Consider the following 19,979-nt stretch of genomic DNA (forward strand, 5'->3'; position numbering starts at 1 on the left):
TCAATGACACTATAATTGTGGATTAACACAATGTGCCACTGGAACACAGGAGTGATTGTTACTGACAATATATAATAGAAATTTATAAGAAAATCAGCCGTTTCTAGCTTTTATAGTCACCTACCACATTAACAATGTATGCCTGATATTTAATGTTATTTTAATTTAAAAAAATGTGATTTACAAACCAAAACTTTGCAGCTAAATTGGGACCAATGATTTGTGAGATTTTATGTTTTCCGCAAGAACATTTTCTGATTCTTATCCTAAACTTCTCTTAATGTTTTCTGAGAGGTTTGCTCATAAGAGGGTTCAATGTCAGACCCACTAAACTCTCTTAAAGTGGAAATGGACCACTTATCTCCACATGGCGTTTCCTGCTGGTATTATTGTTGGTGCCACTGTTGCAACAACAACCAGAGCACATCTTGCGTTGGCAACATTGCTACGGTTAGCACCCTGGCTGCTGTCCAGAGCAAGAAACAACTGTAAGAATTCCAACTCAAACTAGAAAACACTTTTGGTATTTACTATCAGAAAAAACACCAACTAAATCTTTATTTTAAAGTCCCAGATTGATGCCCATCCATTCGTGGTTCACTCGTGTTTTACTCTTGTTTATATCAATCTCCTTCTGTGCCTTCCTTTGTGCAGTATCGAGGTGTAATTTACCTGGAAGATCTGAGAAATCAAAGCCTCTTTCGCCATTACATTGTCCTATTAAATAGCTATTTTGCTTGTTATTATGGAGCAAATATTCACTGCACATACTTACGACAAATTAGGACAAATACAACTTGTTCATGAGTAGGAGTGCATCTGTGAGAGTTGATTATTCACAAACCCGATGCCCCGAAATTGACATAAAAATCGACCTTTTCTCATGTGTCTTTCTGCAACTTTAACACCATGGAGTTTCTGTCAGGAATGAGAAGATGACAACATAGATTCAGCAGTGCTGGTATAAAGAGAAAATACTTTGACATGAAGTTAGATATTAAAAAAAAAAATCCTACTTAACCCTCCTGTTATGTTCATTTCTCAGGAACAGCAATAATGTTCAGGGGTCAATTTGTTTAATTATCCAAAAGTGTCAGAAACCAAAAAATCCCTTAAACATTATTTGTATTTCATTAATAACTCCATTACAAACCATTTCAATCAATATTTAGTGTAATGATATTCTTTACCTCTCACAGATCCTGATTCAATGAGGATAATTCACTTGTTTTTCATTTAAAAAAATGCATATTAAAGCTTTTTTTATTTACATTGGAAGGACATACATATGAAATGCAATGGTTTTACATGACATTACTTTAAAAAAATATTTTTTTTACATTTTTAATTTTTTTCTTTTTATTAAAAAATACTTTATTTTAAAAGATTTTTAAACTTTGAAATGGGTCAATTTGACCCGCAACATAACAGGAGGGTAATCCCTAGCAATTTACTGTATAACTTGTATGATTCTTCCATGGCAATCTAAGCCATGATTTGGTGAAAAGAAGATTTATTATTGACTTAATGCTCAAACTGCAGTAGTTATTACAGCACTGAGATCGAAGCCAAACCGTCCTTTGCCAAATCATGATCTGCCTAAAAGTTGTGTAACATGTTCCCAGCTCGAGCCCAGGTTTTACTGCACTCTTCTGTTGTAGTTGATCATTTTGTTTCATGCAGACGTATTGGTGTCTCTGCTGCAGCCTTCCTCTATGCGAAGTGTGTGTTTGCAGCTAATGTAGGTTAGCAGTGAGGAAACCGACACTTCGCTGCATCTCCTGGGTCCTGAATGGAGGACATTGCTGGTCAGGAGCCAATCCTGTTTTAGCATCTCTACTATAAATATGAGCCTCTCTGAATGAGGTGACGCTGGATTTCTGCCCACATACTACAGAGCTCTGATGCCTGCTATGGCACGGTGCACATTCCTGCCCCGCAGTGCCAAAACTACGACGCCTCCTGCATCATATTTCTCTCATTAGTGTCTCCTGCTTTCAAGTCCGCAGAAGTTTGATTGTGTAACTGTGTGGTTGCTCGTTCTTGATCTGAATCTTCACAAGAAATAAGGACAGATTGAATCCCGGTGGAAATGCTCAAGAAAAAGAGTCACATTTACTTTCTTTGTAGGTGACATGCTTGATCATGCCATGCCAGTTTAATGATTTAGTCCTTTTTTCCCCCTTTATTTGTCCCAGAATGGGGAAATTTCAAGTGTTACAGCAGCAAAGTGGATAGCAAAAAACATTAAATAGTTAACAGCAGTATGAACTAGAAATATAAGCAAATAAAGAAGTAAAAAATATAATAAAATATTGACAATTTACAATATAAACTAGTAGAAATATAAAAAGTATTAATAATTTTAAAAAAATAAAACACTTTAGGAACATTATATGCAATGTGGAGTCAGCAGTTGGATATGGAAAAGAATACTGCACATATAAATTATATTATAAAAATATTGTTTATGGTGATTGTCACTGTCTGTTTTATGTGGTCTACTGGGAGCAGTGCTGCTTATGTAGTTTATTTGCAAAGAACCACCAGAATAAATGTCTTGTTGCCCACATAGAATGGAAGCTCGGGTGAATAACACCCAATGTTACATTCGCTTATGTGTCACTATAGCCTAAAAATCTACGTCATTTTTCATTATTGTAGCATTCACCTGAGCAACCACTACAGCTTCATTATTTGCCAAAGATGTTGAACATTGAGGGGAAGAAGTGTCCAGTGCTCCATGAGTTCTGTTAGGGTGCTTTCACAACCCAACTCTGCTTTGGTTAGTCTGAATCAGAGAGAAATCGATACTTTGGGTTCGTTTTGTGTTTAGTCTGGTTTGCTTTTACGGACCAAAGAAGATTTTTTTTTTTTTTTTTAATTATCTGGAAATTTACTTGCATTATTATTTCTTATTGGTTGGAAAGTTAGTGGTGAAAATCCAAACATGGATATTAACAATGAAATATTCCTGTCAAAGTTGTTGTTTTTTACCTTGACTCTGCACTGATCTAAGATGTGCACGAGTCCTTTCTCTGGTTGATTTTGAATGATTTTATACTGTCATTGTTTTTATGGACTTTATTCAACATCTCCTGTATTTGTTCTTCGGCCCAGATGTCAATCAAACATCTGCAATCGGCTGCTTTTTGGTTAATTTCTTATAATTGGGTCGGTATAATTATGTTCACAGTACAATCAAAACACATTAGAGTTAATTTGGAGACGGACAGAGACCCTCTCTATTAGTGGTCTCAGACTGATTGTTTTGGTCCGCACCAAAGTATGATGGATCGCTCACTGGCGAATAATCAAACCGTAACAAGTTTTTAACCGCACCAGAGTTCGATCGAAAATGGACTCAACTTTAGGTTGTAAAAGTGTTCTTTGTGCACTACATTTTGACTGAATTGTCAGTGTGAACACATAAATGCATTACAAATGGCAAGTTTTGGTGAGACAGAATATGAATGGAGGCTGTATGTGTTTTAAGCTGGTGAAGAAACCTACCTCACTGCAAGGTTTATTCTGGAGCGTTCGGTTACATCACATGATCTTCATCAGCAAATTAAGTTTACCAAGTTGTCATGAAATTGTCAGGAATTCTGGAAAAAATGGAAATGAGGAACCTCTACAGCTCCATGACATCTTCGCAAACTCCATTTGCTGATGAAAGTGATGTGAAATGATCAAAAGCTCCAGAACAGGACCTAATTTTTAGACGTCCACTGCTTTTTTCATGGTTAAGAATAAACTTAAAACCTTGTGTTATGAGCTGCTCTCAAAGGCTTTAAAAGCATGAATATTTAGCTGTTTCAGGTGCAATGTGGGCTTAAAATCTATCTGAAGAAGAGAAATTTAGACGCAAAGGATCTTACTCCAACATGCATGTCATTGTTTAAATGGGCAGTTTACAATCAAGTGACCTAGTTACGGATTTTTATCTGCAACCAGCAGCTCTGAAGCTCGATCTGTTGGTTGGTCCACAAAACTGTCCCCCCCCTTTTTAGCTTCCACAGTTTTCACCCTTGGAGGTTGAAATTTGCCATGCAGGTCAGTTGTATGTGTGAATGCATGTGCGTAGTGGCAGCTTTTGCAAATTTGCATTTAAACACCCTGCAGTAAAAGCCAAGGCTACATGCAATCATCAAAAGTCAGTTTTATTGCAGAACGTATTTATATTTACCCCCAAGTAAATGACATGACGCTGCCTTGTGGTTTTCTCCTTCGTATAAATTCTCAACCTGTCGGCTGCAGTAAAAAATGTCCCCTGCGCTGTGAACAGCCCAAACAGTCGAGTTAATGTGCTGAAGATTTATGGGCACTCTTGCCCTCAGACACGCTCCCCCTGGCCACACACATGCAAATAGTAAAGAGAAAAATGTATCTGGCCCTGACACTTAGAGTAAAATAAACTGTGTGACCGCAGGCTTCACCCACCCTGCTGCCCAGCTCTCGCTCCCGCGTTCAGCACCTTAAATGGCAACAAGGTGCAACCCAGAGTTTATGCACGGCAGGTTTCTGTTTACATAAACTGAGAGATTTTCACTCCAACCTCTGTATTGCTGCATGTAGAAATGGCAAAATATGTCACCGTGGCCTCTAGTTGGGTTCTTTCTGTGTCCCGGCGGTTTGACGGATGATTTATCTTTATTATATTCACTGTGGCTCTGCATGATGTTGGACCAGAGTCAATATTTGTCCTCATAATAGGCGATCTCTCTCCTCTCTCTCCCTCTCTCTTTCTTTCTTTCTTCTGCCAGGCTTCTGTCTCAGAATAATCTTGCAAGATTAAGCAGGGCACACATGTAAAACTGAAAAGCGTGGATTCCCTTGATGAGCTTAGGGAAAGTTTTCTGAGGCTTACTTCGCTCGTCCACTTACCTTCGATTTGTTCTGAACAGCGGCGGCGAGCTTGAGCCAACTAAGCCGCTCACCTGCACAGACTTAAGATCTGCTTTCTCTGTCCCTCATTTGGCTTCACTCTCATCTTCTCTTGTTCTTATAATCACAGAGAAACCATTTTAATTTGACGATGAGGTCTGTTAAACTCGCCTGACCTTCGGCAATGCACTGAAACCCCCTTTTTTTTTTTTTGATCAAGGTCTTTTTTTATTTTTCAAATTTCCCAATGCCCCCCACCCACAAGTACTGGACCCCAAGCAAATTTCAATACATCCAGACACCGACACTTACACAAACTAGGTAAATAAAAAAGGAAATCACAACGGAGAGAAAAAAACAAACAAACAGATACATATATACATTTGGGTTACATAGAAATGTTAGTAGCTGCCATGCTTTCAACAAAGGAAATAAATGGCTGCCAAAATGACATAGAAAAAATTAGATATACTGTAAGAGGGAAATTCTAAGTGAACATGACTCATGACCTCCCTAATCCACTGGTCATATGTTGGGGGGGAAAGCATCTTTCCATTTAAACAGGATAAGTCTCCTGGCCAACAAGGAGCAGAAGGCCATCATGGCGAGGTTGTTCCCAGAAAAAAGTGGCACCCACCGGAGCCACACCAAATAGTGAAATCAGTGGAGATGGATGCACTGTTTTCCCACATATTCCAGAGAATGCCTCAAAGATAGAATGCCAGAAACTGTACAGCATAGGGCATGACCAAAACATGTGCAGTAATGTGGCAGGAGCTTGTCTGCATGGATCACATATAGAGTCAATACTAGGGTTGTCATGATACTAAAATTTTCAACTCGATACCGATACCCAGGAAAATATTTGATACTCGATACCATTTTCGATACCACAAGGATAAAAACAAAGACCCCAAAATTTAACAGAAATATTTTTATTAACAAGAAAAATGCAACATGTAAAAATGAACAGAACCACAGGTTAAATAGTTATAATAAAAAATGCAAAAAGAAACTGCAACTATGATAACAAGCTTCAGATACTCGATACTTTTGAAAATGAGTATTGTATCCGGATACAACGTTTTAGTATCGATACTTTTTTGAGTATCGATACTTTTGACAACCCTAGTCAATACCCGTCTTAATCTTAGACAGTCTATCTTTGGTCCAATGAAGACGGTGGACTATTTTGAATTGAATCCCCTTTTGACCCTATTTTAAATGCAATATCTTTCTCTTCTTGATTCTCTCAGATCTCTGGCTGGTCCCCCTCAGACGCTTGTGATCCAAACCCGTGTGAGAACGAGGCCAAGTGCCACAGCATGGAGCAGGACTTCTACTGCGCCTGTCCCGAAGACTACGAGGGAAAGACGTGTGAACGGCTCAAAGAGGACTGCCGAACCACCCCGTGTCAAGGTGACTGAAGTCTTCTACACAGTATCAAAGGAACTACTACATCAAAGAAAATGAATCAATTAAAACCGTTTTTCCTCCTTATCTCGCAGTGATTGACAGCTGCACCGTTGCTGTAGCGACCAACGACTCAGCTGGAGTGCGACACATCTCCTCCAACGTGTGCGGGCCTCGAGGACACTGCCTCAGCCAGCCAGGAGGCAACTTCACCTGCATGTGTGATCCAGGATTTAATGGCATCTACTGTCATGAAAGTACGTTCAGCTCTTACCTTGAGATTTTTACCTTTTTGTTATAGATCGTACCTCAAATTAGGGCCGCACTGGATCGTTTTAAGCTTCATTTCTAACGTTTTTATTTGAATTCTGATAAAGATTATTAAGGTTATTAATTCCAATATCTCCAGTGAGTTGCAAAGTCCTAAATTATATATTTTTCACAAAATATTCAGCTTTAATCTATTTTTGTATCTGTTTTAAGCAGCAATTTATAGTCATCAAAGAAAGTTGATTAAATAAAAAAAACTTGTTTTATCAGGTCGATGATGTCATAAAATATGATGACAGCCATCCAAAACTTGTCTGTTAACATTTATTGTTAACTAATACATTAATAAACTTTACATTACCTATTCATTTCTTAGAATGGTTTAATAATGTTTTATGGGCCTTCATAAACTCTTTCAAGTGTGTGGAAACTTTTTCATGAACTCTAAAGTGAAGAAAATGTGGCACCCAAACTCTTACTCACCTTAAGACCTATCTTTATAGACAGGCAGTTGGATGACCAGTTTGCATTGTACATATTGTTTTATAATTTTATGTTTCATTGTGATTTAATTATGTTGTCTAATGTTCCCCTTTTTTTCTGTAAAGCACTTTGTGATTGTATCTGTGGAAAGTGCTCTATAAATAAACTTTACTTACTTACTTAGGCAGAGGATTAAAATAAAGAATCTCAAAAAAATCAGACAAACATCTGAGTGTTTTCCATGTGGAAGTGTTTGGTCTGTCTTAACATTTCATCCTCACTTTTTCAGATATAAACGACTGCGTCAGTAACCCCTGTGGAAACGGAGGAACCTGCATTGACCTGGTGAACACCTTTCAGTGCGTCTGTCCTGACGGCTGGGAGGGTCGACTCTGCGACCTCAGTGAGTCTTCAGCACAATTATTCAACTTTTCAGCCAGTTTATGCATCATTTAGAATAGAATAGAATACAATGCCTTTATTGTCACTATACACATGTACAATGAGATTTGAGAGCTGACTCCAAAAAGCAGTGCGACAATAAATAAAATTTATATAAAATATAAAAATATACAATATAAACATAAACATACATATGCAAGTACCGGTAAATGTAAAGAATATATACGATATAATGTAAACATAGGCAAGAAAGGGAGGTAAAGTGCACAGTCTTCAATTCAATTTGCCAGAAGCAGGTATGATGCTATGTAGTGTTCATAGATATATTGCACGTTGAAGGACAATTTATTGCACAAATTATTGCACATTTTCAGGTATAGTATATTTAAAAAAGAAAGAAATATTCCACAGTAATAAAGTCCGTATGAAAATCAGTGCATATGAGAGTTCAAGGTTGTTCTTGCCAAAAAAGGTCATGCTTAGTGTCGAGCTTAAAGATCAAATCCTGTTTTGTCGTTCCTGCAGATGTCAACGAGTGCAGACACAACCCGTGTAAAAATGGCGGCCGCTGCGTCGACCTGGTGAACGACTTCTACTGCGAGTGTGCCGACAACTGGAAGGGCAAGACCTGCCATTCCCGTGAGTCATGTGGAGTCTGTGTTAATGTGTGTGTTTATGTTCATGGCCCCAGCTCCACCACGCTGACACATCTTTGTATGTTTTGACAGCTAAAATGTGTTTCCATGATGCTGAAACCGAGAGTAGATTGGATGATATTTATTACTGATGACATGAAGAGTCAAACAAAGATCACGTGCGAGCGTTTGACCTCAGTGTTTGTCTGTAATCCTGACCAGGCGAGAGCCAGTGTGACGCAACCACCTGCAGTAATGGAGGCACCTGCTACGACCACGGGGATGCGTTCCGCTGCGCCTGCCTACCTGGCTGGGGAGGAAACACGTGCAACACAGGTGAGGCCGCAGGAGGAAATCTACCAGTCGGAGGAAGCAAATGACTGATTTTAACAGTTCTGCTTTAGGAGTTTTAGAGTACAGGTGCATCTCATTAAAGTAGAATATCATAGAAAGTTTATTTATGTCAGTAATTCAATTCAAAGGAGGAAATAACACATTATATAGATCTATTACACACAGAATTAAACATTTAATGTCTTCATTTATTTAATTTATTGTAATTATAATGATTATGGCTTACATTTAATGAAGACCTAAAATTCAGTGTCTCAAAAATGTTTTATATTACATAAGTCCAATTAGAAAGCAAAATAATAATAAAAAAAGTGTGTTTAATATGGAAATGTTGACATCTGAAAACTATGTATATCTATATGCACTCAATACTTGGTTGGGGCTGTTTGACTTGAACTACTGGAAATTGACTTTTTCATCATATTCTTATATATTGAGATGCACCTGTATAAGATAAAGAGATATTCTGTGTCTTTGAAATTGAAGTTATTCAAGGTTAAAAGGAAATCAGAAAAACAGATTTAATGTGATTTCTCTTTTCTTACAGCCAAGAACAGCACATGTGCCTCCAGTCCCTGTTCGAACGGTGGAACCTGTGTGGGAGGAGGAGACACTTTCACCTGCATCTGCAAAGAGGGCTGGGAAGGTCCAACCTGTGGACAAAGTTAGTTTCTCCCTCTAGTTTAGCATACAAGTAACAAAAAAATCACCATGATCACAGATGTGATGCGTTTATCATGCACTTTAATATAAGATCTAAAAAAATTCATAACAGTTGAAAAAAAAAAAAGTAATTTACACCTGTAAATTATTTAAGAGGCGCTGAAATATTTACATATATAATCAGAATTGTTATATTGGCATGATATCAGTATTTAATTTTTTACTTTATTGTCAATACTGGTATAAAAATATTGACTTGTTTGGGACATTCGTTCCATTATTATCAGTGTTTTCTCCTGAATAATATCTGTACATCCTATATGAAGTCAATGAAATATTTCACTGCAACAACTCAACTCTAAACGTCTCTTTTTTTGTCGTTCTCTCCCACAGATATAAACGACTGCAACCCTCATCCATGGTACGTTCAGTCTCCTTCCTCACACAAACCTTTCTACCCCACTTTCATCCCCGTCGCCCTTCTTTCCCTCGTCTCCACACTTCACACAGACCTTGCAGGCTGGAGGGGTGAAGGGCCACTAAAAGCAGTGGAAGTTGTCCTTAAATCAAGCCTCAAAGGGGGCATCTTCCATAGGAGGGGGCTTAGATATTGAATAGGGCACAGAGAGGTGGGGAGAGAGGTTTTTTTTTTAAGGAAAGGGAGGGGGGCAAGAGTCCCACCTACCCCATGGTGAATGCAGGTGGGGGGTGGAGTGGCGGTGGGGGGGGAAGCGGGGGGGGGGGGGGGTACGTGTCCATTCTTCCCGTGCGACCTGGGGGGGAGCTGAGCTTTGAGGAGGAATGGAAGGAGAGGCATGATGAGAGGAGGGGAGGGGAGGGACTGGACACGGCAATTAGCATCTGAAAGGTGGAGGCTTGTATTGATGAGTTGAATTGAGCCTTGTGACCCCCCTCCCCTCCACCTCCACATACACACACCCACACACAAAACCGATGTGCTTTGTTGCAGCTGGAAAGGATGTGGCTCTTGTACGGCCTCATCTAATCGGTTTTTATTTCTGTCCTCTTTTCTCTCCAGTTACAACGGCGGTATCTGCGTGGACGGAGTCAACTGGTTCCGGTGCGAGTGTGCTCCCGGGTTCGCCGGCCCAGACTGCCGAATCAGTGAGTAGAATATGCATTTTATTTTTATTTTTTTTCCAACTCTCTTTATTCATTTTCTCATTTTGAACATAAAACATAACAGTCACACATCCACGATACACATTTACACGTACACAATCAAGTGTTGTTTAAATTGTATTAACTAATATATCTCAGTATGAAAAAAACAGATAAAGGGCGTTACTTTAAGAAACAAGATTGTACTTATATATATTAATATACCCAGGGAAAATAAAAAACAAAGACAGAAATTAAAAATGAAATAAATTAAATACAAAGTAAATAACATTTTTTTAAAAAGGGTAAATAAAAGTTCTTTCAGAATATGCATTTTAAATCATAGAAATGTGTTCATATTAAGAGGATGGATAGGTGCAGCGAGGAAAGATCGAAAGGAAAAGGGGGGGTACAAGGAGGAGATGGACACATTGACACCTAAATGTAAGACCGGGACGCCGCCCTCTCCCTTTTTCCTCTGTCCTTTAACGCCTCAGAGGTCAGAGGTCGTCCCTCCTCCATACTCACACAGTCACACAAACACACACGGAAGACAAATTACCCAGTGACCCTGAAATTCTTCTTCTCCGCTCCTTTGTTTCGGCCGGATAGCGTTCACCTTTTCTGTCAGGCTTGAATTTGAGAATTCTCATCCAGACTGTGTTCATGTGGAATCTGGGTGACAATGGCCGCCGGGGGTTCCCAGTGAGTTTTGTCGGGGAGGCACAATTGATATGTCGTTCAAAGAGATGGTCAAATAGCCGACAGGGTTGGTAGTGAAACATGCAGAATTAGCACATTTATGATACGATTTAAAACCTACAATACTTGGTTTTATCCAATATTCGGCTTTATAATTGATTCTGCACGAACTAGAACGTTTTTTTTTTAAATCTTGACTGGCTGCTATTTCTCCCTGAAAAACACAAGATTAATCCGATAAATCATGAGATGATTGACATAATTAGAAATACAAGGAAAAAACATTTCTGCTCTACAAAATTTTTGTTTATTTTCTGGCTAAAATGGCCACAGAATCAGTTAATTCTTTTGACAGTTCTGTGGCAAGTGGATCCACTGGTAGGGGTTAACAAATCTGTGCACATGTTGAATTCAACTTCGGTGAAATGCAAAGTCTCACAGTTGACCGTTAACAAGCTGTCTTAGCCTTGCAGCCAATTTTATTTCAGTGGCCGATCATTGTCGCTAAAAATGTGTTTATTGTGAAAAGCATAAATAAGCATCATTCTTGTTTTTATTAATTCATGATCCGTGGAGGTTTAACCCTCCTGTTATGTTGCGGATCAGATTGACCTATTTCAAAGTTTAAAAATCTAAAAAAAAATAGTTAAAAGTATTTTTTCATAAAAAGAGAAAATGAAAGATGTAAAATAAAATAACAATAAAAAAATCAATGTCATGTAAAACCATTATATTGTATATGTAGGTCTTTCCAATTTACATGGAAAATGTTTTAACATGCATTTTTTATGAAAAACAAGTGAATACTTGTCATTGAACCATGATATGTGAGAGGTAAAGAACACCACTGCACTAAATATTGATTTAAATGGTTTGTATTGGAGTTATTAATGAAATATAAACAATGTCTATTTGGATAATTAAACATACCCCGGGTCAAATTGACCGACAAACATTATTGCTGTTCCTGAGAAATTAACATAACAGGAGGGTTAATATTTGTTAAACATTCCTTGAACTGGGAAAATGGATTTTGACGTCATCCTTATGGAAAGCCAATGGGGAACTTGGAGGCAGAAACACTACTGCGCATATTGAGTATTTCGAAAACTGGAGAAGTAAACTCGAAAGCAAATAATTCTTATTGGACTGATTAGGTGCCTTTTAACCCATTGAAGCCTAAAACGCCTGTAAAAAATGCCTGTAAAACCTCTGGGCGATTTTAAAATAAGCCCCTAAAACCTGAAGTTTTTCTGGAAATTCAACAGAAGTGTCAACGCTTCTATTAAATAATAGATTTTTTTTTAGAAATGAAATTCAAAAAGTATTTGAGAGCTTATACAAATACTACAAAACGAAGTATCTGCTTTCCAGGCTTCAATGGGTTAAGGGAGCTGGAAAGTTAAAAATGGTCCTATTTCGAAACATTAAGTGCATTTACTTGGCTATAAAGGATCCAGGGCCGTGTGCCTGACATTAAATTGATGGTCTTCTTCCCTTTGCAGACATAAACGAGTGCCAGTCTTCACCCTGTGCCTACGGCGCCACCTGTGTGGACGAGATCAACGGTTTCCGCTGCATCTGTCCGCTCGGTAGAACAGGAGCCCGATGCCAAGAGTGTAAATACATTTGTTTTCTGCTCATTCAAGTCATACATCTAACTTACTTAACAAGATCAATTGATGTTTTGATCATTTTTCAAGCAGAAGTACCAATTTGATTGTTTAGCTGCTTTATTTTGTATTAAATGATAGTAAACTGAATATTTTGGACAAAACCCTGAGTTTGGGGATTTTTTTCTCTATTTTCTGACATTTTTACAGGCAAATTATCAATAACTTAATCAAGAAAAAGTCTTATTGGTTTAAAAGAAAAAAATGTTATTTGCAGCTCATTCAAGTCATACATCAGTTTATTTTTGCAAAGTTTGAACTTGTTATGCAGAACTTTAAGTGCATGGCTACACTTATCACTTAAGACTTCCTGCTAGAAATACTCAACATCTTTCTGCCTGTCTGTGTGTAGTTATAGGTATCGGGAAGGCTTGCCGCTACACCGGGCTGCAGTTTCCTCATGGCAGCCGTTGGGACGAAGAGTGCAACAGCTGCCGTTGTATCAGTGGCAAAGTGGAGTGCACAAAGGTAACATGGCCCTTCTAAAACACAGTGCCAGCAAATATCTGCTGCTCCTCTCTTACAAACAAACAACAGAAAAGAAAAAAACAACAACCAGTAACTGTGCAGAGACAGGGGACCCCCAGTTACTGTTACCATAGAGTTCAAACAAACACAAACTGGCTGAGCTGTGATAAACACTTTGAAAGGTTGCTGAGATTAGTTGTTGGTGCTCTTAACATATTTTTTATTTCCTTTTTTTAGTTGTTGCTTGTTTTGTAGTATTTCATTACATGTAGAAACTAAGCCAGAATTGTTACTAAATATATTAATATATAGCATATTCAATCACATTAACTAAGCACTAATCACAACTATTCATATGAGAAAAAATATTTAAAATGTACAACTGTGCTGTGACAGTACAAGATCAATTGATTTTTGGATCATTTTTAAAGCAGAAATACCAAAAATTTGCTGCTTTATTTTGTATTTAATGATAGTAAGCTAAATATTTTGGACAGAACCCTGAGTTTGGGGATTTTTTTCTCTATTTTCTGACATTTTTACAGGCAAATTATCAATAACTTAATCAAGAAAAAGTCTTATCGGTTTAAAAAAAAAGAAGTGTTATTTGCAGCTCTTAATGAGATGATGGCTGAAATTTGAAGAAAGTATATAATCGGTTGATGAGTGTAAGAACTTTCCATATTTTTTTTCCATGTTCTAATGCAGAACTGTAGTTTTTTGTTGTGTTTTTTGTGTTTTTAGGGTTTTTGTTGATGGCAAACCAATGTTTTTCATTAATTTTTGTTCAGTATAAAAATCGTTTAAAAGAATGTTTTAAAAAGGGGGTAACATACCAATATAAATGTTTTGTGAGACTACATTTAGGTTTATATTTTGACTCTGTGACGTTAGGTGCTGTGTGGTCGTCGGCCCTGCTGGCTCCGGTCTCCAGACCCGGACCAGAGACCGCAGCAGTCCTGCCCGGCCGGACGGGAGTGTCTGGAGCACAGCTACCTCACATGCTTCTCCCCGCCTTGCAGTCAGTGGGGGGTTTGCTCCATGTCTGGACCCTCACCACCACAAGCAACCACCAAGTGCCAGCCGAACACCCGGCATTTGGACAACAGCTGTGGACGCATAACGCTCGTTTTCAACAGAGACAAAGTACCACCAGTGAGTCATCTCGACACATATCCTGCAGCTTGTTGCAGCTGTGCAGTCACATTTGAAAAGCGGTGGTTTTTATTTTGTTGCTGATCATAATATGTGTGTGCAATTGCAGGGAATAACAGTGGAGAACATCTGCTATGAGCTGAGGTATCTTCCTGACACCCGACGCTTGGCAAAAGACCATGCCCTTCTCCTGCTGTGTGACCTCTCCCATTCCAATCAGGATGCTGTAGAGGTGGCTTTAGTAAGTGAATGATCCAAGTTTGTATGCCCTCCTATTCTCTGCCTAGCACTCTGTAGACTTTACTCTTACTTGTGTTATTAAAAGTGTCCCATTTTGGATGAGAAACACAGTGCTGAAGGTCATTAGTTCTTGCAGCCAGTTTGGCTCAAACACTTTGAGTTGGGTGGAACTGTGGCTGTGTATTGGCAAAATCTGGCTTTGCAATACATATACAATGATACAAGAGTTAAGATTCTGACCAACCAGTGCTGCTGCAAAGCACAGGATGCCTGTGCATACAGAAGCACCATATGCATAAAATTTGTGTGAAAATGTACCTTTTTTTGCAATTGGAACAGTGAGATTTTAATTCATCACAGTCCCTGTAACATTCAGCGTTATAGCACCTTTTTAATGCAATCTGACCAAAGGAATTAACATGTGCCTATATTTTTAAAAAATCTGCAGGATTCTTTAGGTAGACAAATTAAGTAATTTAAATAAAAATTAAAATGATCTGAATGTTGCCCTCAAATTCATTATGTTCCTCAAGACTTTGAAGACTATTTAGTTTTGTTCTATTCTAGTTTAAATCTTTCTATATGCTGTATGTTATATATGTGTGAACCATGAAGGTGCTACAACTTACATTTCATTGTGCAGCCCCGTGATGTAAAATTACATATAAATGAACCTTGTAAATATTTCTCATGAAAGAACCTGATGCTTGTTTCCAGCTGTTGTGTCTCATTTCTTCCCTGTTTTCTGTATTTCTTTCTTAGTCATTCCAGCCGGAAGATCTGCCAGACCACAGTCTGATCCAGGAGGCAGCCAGCGCCATTGTGGGCACCTTGTCCAAGCGGCACAACAGCACGGTGATGCTGGCAGTCATTGAGGTCAAAGTGGAAACGCAGGTCATGCCCCCCTCAGTGGGTGAGTAATAATTAACGGTGTCCCACAGGGGTTTGTTGTGGGTCCCATTCAGTTCCTCATTAGTGACTTCTCACTACTTCTTCTGATTTCTATTTCTTGTCCTCAACCTATGTCTTCATTTCAACAGATTACTTGGTGCCTCTTCTATGTGTGCTCTTCTGCTTGCTCTGCCTCTTCTGCATCATCGTATGCGTTTGGTGGACCCGCAAACGGAGAAAAGAGCGCGAGAGGAACGCACGATTGGGCGCCGACGACAACGTGAACAACCAGTGGCAGCCGCTTCGGCTCGTCGTGGGAAGTCAGCAGCAGCAGCAGCTGAAAGAGAGCAACAAGGACGCCGAGCAGGAGCGCAAAAAGCTCATGGGCCCCTCCTATCGGACGTGTGATGATGGGGAGGAGGAGGAGGAGGAGGAGGAGACAGAAGGCGAGCTTGAGCTCGAGGATGAGTGTGGCGGAGCAGAGGCGGGAAAGCAGCAGGTTTCTAAGTACTCTAAGACTGCAGTGCAGTCCAGTGGGGCAGTGATCTGTACCATGCACAGCTCCAGTTCACCCCTCAAAGCGCCCCACCGGACCCCAGGCTACAGCCCCAAAGACAACCGCTGGAAAAATGTCAGTGCCGTCTTGACTGGTCAGAAAGACCTCAGAGACCATTGTGTATAAGAAATTTAAACAAAGGACTCGCAATGTGGAAGCGAGAGACGCTGCAAGGCAGCGATTATTCTTATTTTTGGACTACTTTTGGGAAGAAAAAAAGGCTTTGTGTTTTAATAAGCCGTTCTTTGCTTTAGTCTTCATGTTTTCGTCACTGTCACCTGAAATGATTTTTGATTCAGGAGAGCACAGTGAACATCCTTTTTTGCTTCTGTTCAATTATTTTTCGTTAATTATGTACAGAAGGAGCTGAAATGTAACGGTTTTTCAGGAGGCAAAAGAAGCTCTCTGCAATGTTTTTGTTTATGGAATTGTACCATTTAAGAAACGATGAATCATCGAAAAGGAGAAAAAAAGCAACCTGTATAAAGATTTTTTTGTTTACAGATGATTATGATTTAGTTAAATTGTCAGCGGGCTCCTGTTCAGTGTCTGTGGAGGGGAGGGGGGGCAGATACACATTAAAGGGACAGTAAGAGGAAGGGTTTTGAGGGAAATGGACTGCTGCAGCCGCAGTAACAGAGGAAACCCTCCCTTCGCTCTGTCTCTTTCCGGCTTTGCCCACCGATCCACCTGTGGCCGTCATGCGCCAGCCTTACCAAAACACTTGGCCTGGAGGGGGAGAGGGGACAGAAACCCCAGTGCCTACTATGTGGCCTTCCATTTTTTTGCTCCTGTCTCTCAGTTGTCTTGGCTGAAAGCTCTGTTTGAGGATTTTTTGCAGTATTTGAGTTGGTAGCAAGTGCCTTTCTAAGAGCCGCGTCGAGGCTCCGAGTCGCGCTGCCCAGTTTGACCTCCTTGTTCTCAAATCTCAAAGGGATATAAGTGTACATCTAGAGAGTTCAATTTCACAGCAACGCCATTCAAGGTATTTGATCAAAAACAGAAATGAATACTCTGTACATATGTGTAAATACTAAAGGAGTCGCTGTGTATATTTGAAATAAGTAACTTAAAGACAAGTCACACATTTTTATTATTATTATTATTGTTATTATTATTATTATGATTAATATTATTATTTTTTTTTTTTACAACGCCATTCCTTTTATTTATGCCAGTCGAAATAGGCACGTTTTATAACACTTCATATCCAGAGTCCCACAGTTAAGAACCTTTACAATGAGGTACCACCGAGGAAGGATTTCCTGAAGGGTTTAGAAATGGTCAGTCACGAGGACGCATTTCTTTCTTTCGTGTGATTTAATTGTCACATCAACAGTTGTGGCTACGTCTTTAGTGCTTTTTAATTACGGTGAATCAGTGATGCTTTTCTACCGTAAAATAACTGGTTAAAAAAAATGTCCATTTACAATTTTGTCTGCTAGATCTGGTCTCAATCTTCAGCTCCCTTTTTCATAGAAATTCTTAACCACTATGGCAAAATGAACCTATTGATCTTGTTCACTGACTGTTTATAAAGATGGATGATGCATCTCCACTTCTCCCACTGTACAAATTGAAGATAAAGTATCCTGATATCGGCGCAGCCATCTTGCACTATTGACATCATTTGGTGCCAGAGTCAATGACCTCACGCCCTCAGATAACAAAACTTAACACTTAAATAAACATCAGCACAGTAAAAAAAATCCCCTAAAATTACAGAAAACATCTTTGGAAAGAAAATAATATGTATATCTGACGTGTACTTTGATGTATATAGATTCCCAGGGTTTGGAAATGAAATTAGCAAATTCTCTAAAGCTGCAAAACAAATTTGAGACTTATAATGAAATGAACACAGCCTTTAAGTTCTAAAATGACTTATAAACATCACAAATAGGTCTAAAGGAGAGTTCATTTATAGTGTCTTCCAGAAAGTGAAGAGCTACCCAAGTGCATCTTTATATATAGTCTGTAAGAGTAGATTGCAAAAACATCCCAAAACTGTGTTTGTGCTCTTAATATTTCATGATTGCATCGCAAAAAAAAAACAGATTTTAAACAAATTTAAAAGGAAATGTGTTCAGATAGGGCAGAAAGCTGTCAACCAAGCAAGTCAATCGGTGATGTCACAGTTTGTGACATCACAAAAAGGGGTGTGGCTAAATTTGCAGCTTTCTCATGATTTTCTTCCTGTGTGAGGCAAAAGCAGCCCTCAACTTCTACCTTATTTGATGAATTATCCCTTCGGCTGTAGTCGTTTTTTTAAGTTATTCTCTATTAGAGGCATCACATGTTTTTGTTGTTTAATCAGGATAATCTGCAGGCAGAGCTGCAAAGCTGCCAACATTATAGCCTTAAAAAGTTCTCAAACCATTTCTAAACCCGTCACAAACCCTTTTGTTTCAGGTGCCTTAATGTAATGCATTATTTGTGTATCAATGGTCATCTTTTTATGTTGTTGGTTTGTTTTCAATATTAAGGAAAGTAACTCTTTAAAACATTGTGTGGTGTATAGTGGCGTGTTTTATTCGCCTGAGTAAAGTGCTCTCCTTGTCTCGCTTTGCTGTCATCGAGATTTCTGGAATAAAACACTTGATGGAGGATTAAAAAAAAAAAAAATGAGTCCACCATGACTCTTTTGAGTGTCATGAATGTGGATGTCAGTAGGTCAAATGTGGACATCATGCATTAGCTTCATGTTTGGTTTAAAGGCTTTAATGAAGGGAACAATATTTGCAGATGTTTTTGCTACCATGCAGATGTGTTGTTTTTTTTGTTTGTTTTTTAAGTTACCAACTCAGTTCAAAATGACCCCCTTTTTCATATCATGTCATTGTCTCAAAACGGCATCGTATTTTCTGTAAATGGGACACAGCAAAATAAAGAATTAAAGATGCATCACTGCTGGTGTTAAAAGCTGAATATGCATATTGTATACATTTTATTCTACAAGGGACATAAGTTAATTTTATACAAAAGGTTTCCATTCTTTTAGTGGATGTTTCATTGTTCTAAATAATCATCCCAGTTATTTATTAAAGCAGTTTTGACACATCTGGATCACGCTTGTAATATTTGGTTTGCAGTACACAACATTGGAAACGCACTCGCTGAGAAGAAATCTGAATTCACCAAACACTTGGAGGAAAGGTCATATCAGACAGCCTCCAGCACCAAGCTCTTCAGTTGATTCTTGACCTTTTCTTGACTTTGATCGGTGTGTGAATGGGCGAATGAGAGACGAATGGTAAAAACTTTGGTAGAAAGTCGATATTTATAATCAGTAAAACCATCTAATTTCCAGCCGCACCAAGTTGTTTTCAAATGCTCAGATAAACTCACTGTACACTACCTGTCCAACACCAAACTGCAGGCACTCTGACAAATGTCATCAACATTTAGCAGCTAAAGAGCCATATAGTTTACTCGAGTTGGTGGAAACCAGAAACGGAGCTAAAAGAAGACGAAATATTGGACTTTCCATAAACACATCTACAAACTAAACTCTTATCAATTCAACATAATAATTTTCACATGATGACCCGTAGCAGGTGAAAGGTCATTTTGTAACTTAAAGATAATTTGTGTAGTGCCCTGTGATTTGGATCTGCTCCAATTTGGATCAGATTCTTCTTTGTCCCATGCTACACAGCAAGTTTTTCTGTAATTCTGCAGACAAACAGGCAAACAAACGAACAGAACTGAAAACATGGTGATGGATGCTAATGTTGCTCCATAATCTGCTGGATGTGTAAGCATGCACCTGCTTGCTAACACATTTGCCACAGCAGTTCAAAGAAAGTCTATCAATGCTGCACTGCTAATTGGATCACATTTTATACTACTTTGTACAACTAAGTGTAGCATGGCCTTTAATGATGAATTTCCACTATTGCTCTAAAGGGTCACCTGACCCCAACTATAATTTCCAGCTTCATAGGAATGTATTAAGTAGAGCGCAGATGCAGATTATTTAGACCAAATTCAATTTTTTTTATATTTTAAAAAAAATAACCTTGCATTCACCTCCATAGTCCTGATGTTGAAGCAGAAATGATA

At 38.7% G+C, this 19,979-nt stretch overlaps 1 protein-coding gene across 2 annotated transcripts in view; it reads left to right on the forward strand.

The window, feature by feature from the left end:
* The window catches only part of jag2b (jagged canonical Notch ligand 2b), a 63,003-nt gene extending 44,025 nt beyond the window's left edge, over nucleotides 1-18,978 (forward strand). For both annotated transcript variants that reach the window (XM_059356272.1, XM_059356273.1), the window contains 14 exons: nucleotides 6,144-6,306; nucleotides 6,396-6,557; nucleotides 7,343-7,456; nucleotides 7,981-8,094; nucleotides 8,313-8,426; nucleotides 8,992-9,108; nucleotides 9,501-9,528; nucleotides 10,147-10,232; nucleotides 12,437-12,550; nucleotides 12,957-13,072; nucleotides 13,967-14,227; nucleotides 14,337-14,468; nucleotides 15,230-15,380; nucleotides 15,508-18,978. In XM_059356272.1, coding sequence (XP_059212255.1) covers nucleotides 6,144-6,306; nucleotides 6,396-6,557; nucleotides 7,343-7,456; nucleotides 7,981-8,094; nucleotides 8,313-8,426; nucleotides 8,992-9,108; nucleotides 9,501-9,528; nucleotides 10,147-10,232; nucleotides 12,437-12,550; nucleotides 12,957-13,072; nucleotides 13,967-14,227; nucleotides 14,337-14,468; nucleotides 15,230-15,380; nucleotides 15,508-16,040 — 2,205 coding nt within the window. In that variant the 3' untranslated portion in view covers nucleotides 16,041-18,978. The remainder of the gene's footprint in view (nucleotides 1-6,143; nucleotides 6,307-6,395; nucleotides 6,558-7,342; nucleotides 7,457-7,980; nucleotides 8,095-8,312; nucleotides 8,427-8,991; nucleotides 9,109-9,500; nucleotides 9,529-10,146; nucleotides 10,233-12,436; nucleotides 12,551-12,956; nucleotides 13,073-13,966; nucleotides 14,228-14,336; nucleotides 14,469-15,229; nucleotides 15,381-15,507) is intronic.
* The last annotated feature ends 1,001 nt before the right edge of the window (nucleotides 18,979-19,979 follow it).

This window comes from Centropristis striata, chromosome 18 (genome assembly GCF_030273125.1).
Source record: "Centropristis striata isolate RG_2023a ecotype Rhode Island chromosome 18, C.striata_1.0, whole genome shotgun sequence".
In the NCBI taxonomy this organism is placed as follows: Eukaryota; Metazoa; Chordata; class Actinopteri; order Perciformes; family Serranidae; genus Centropristis; species Centropristis striata.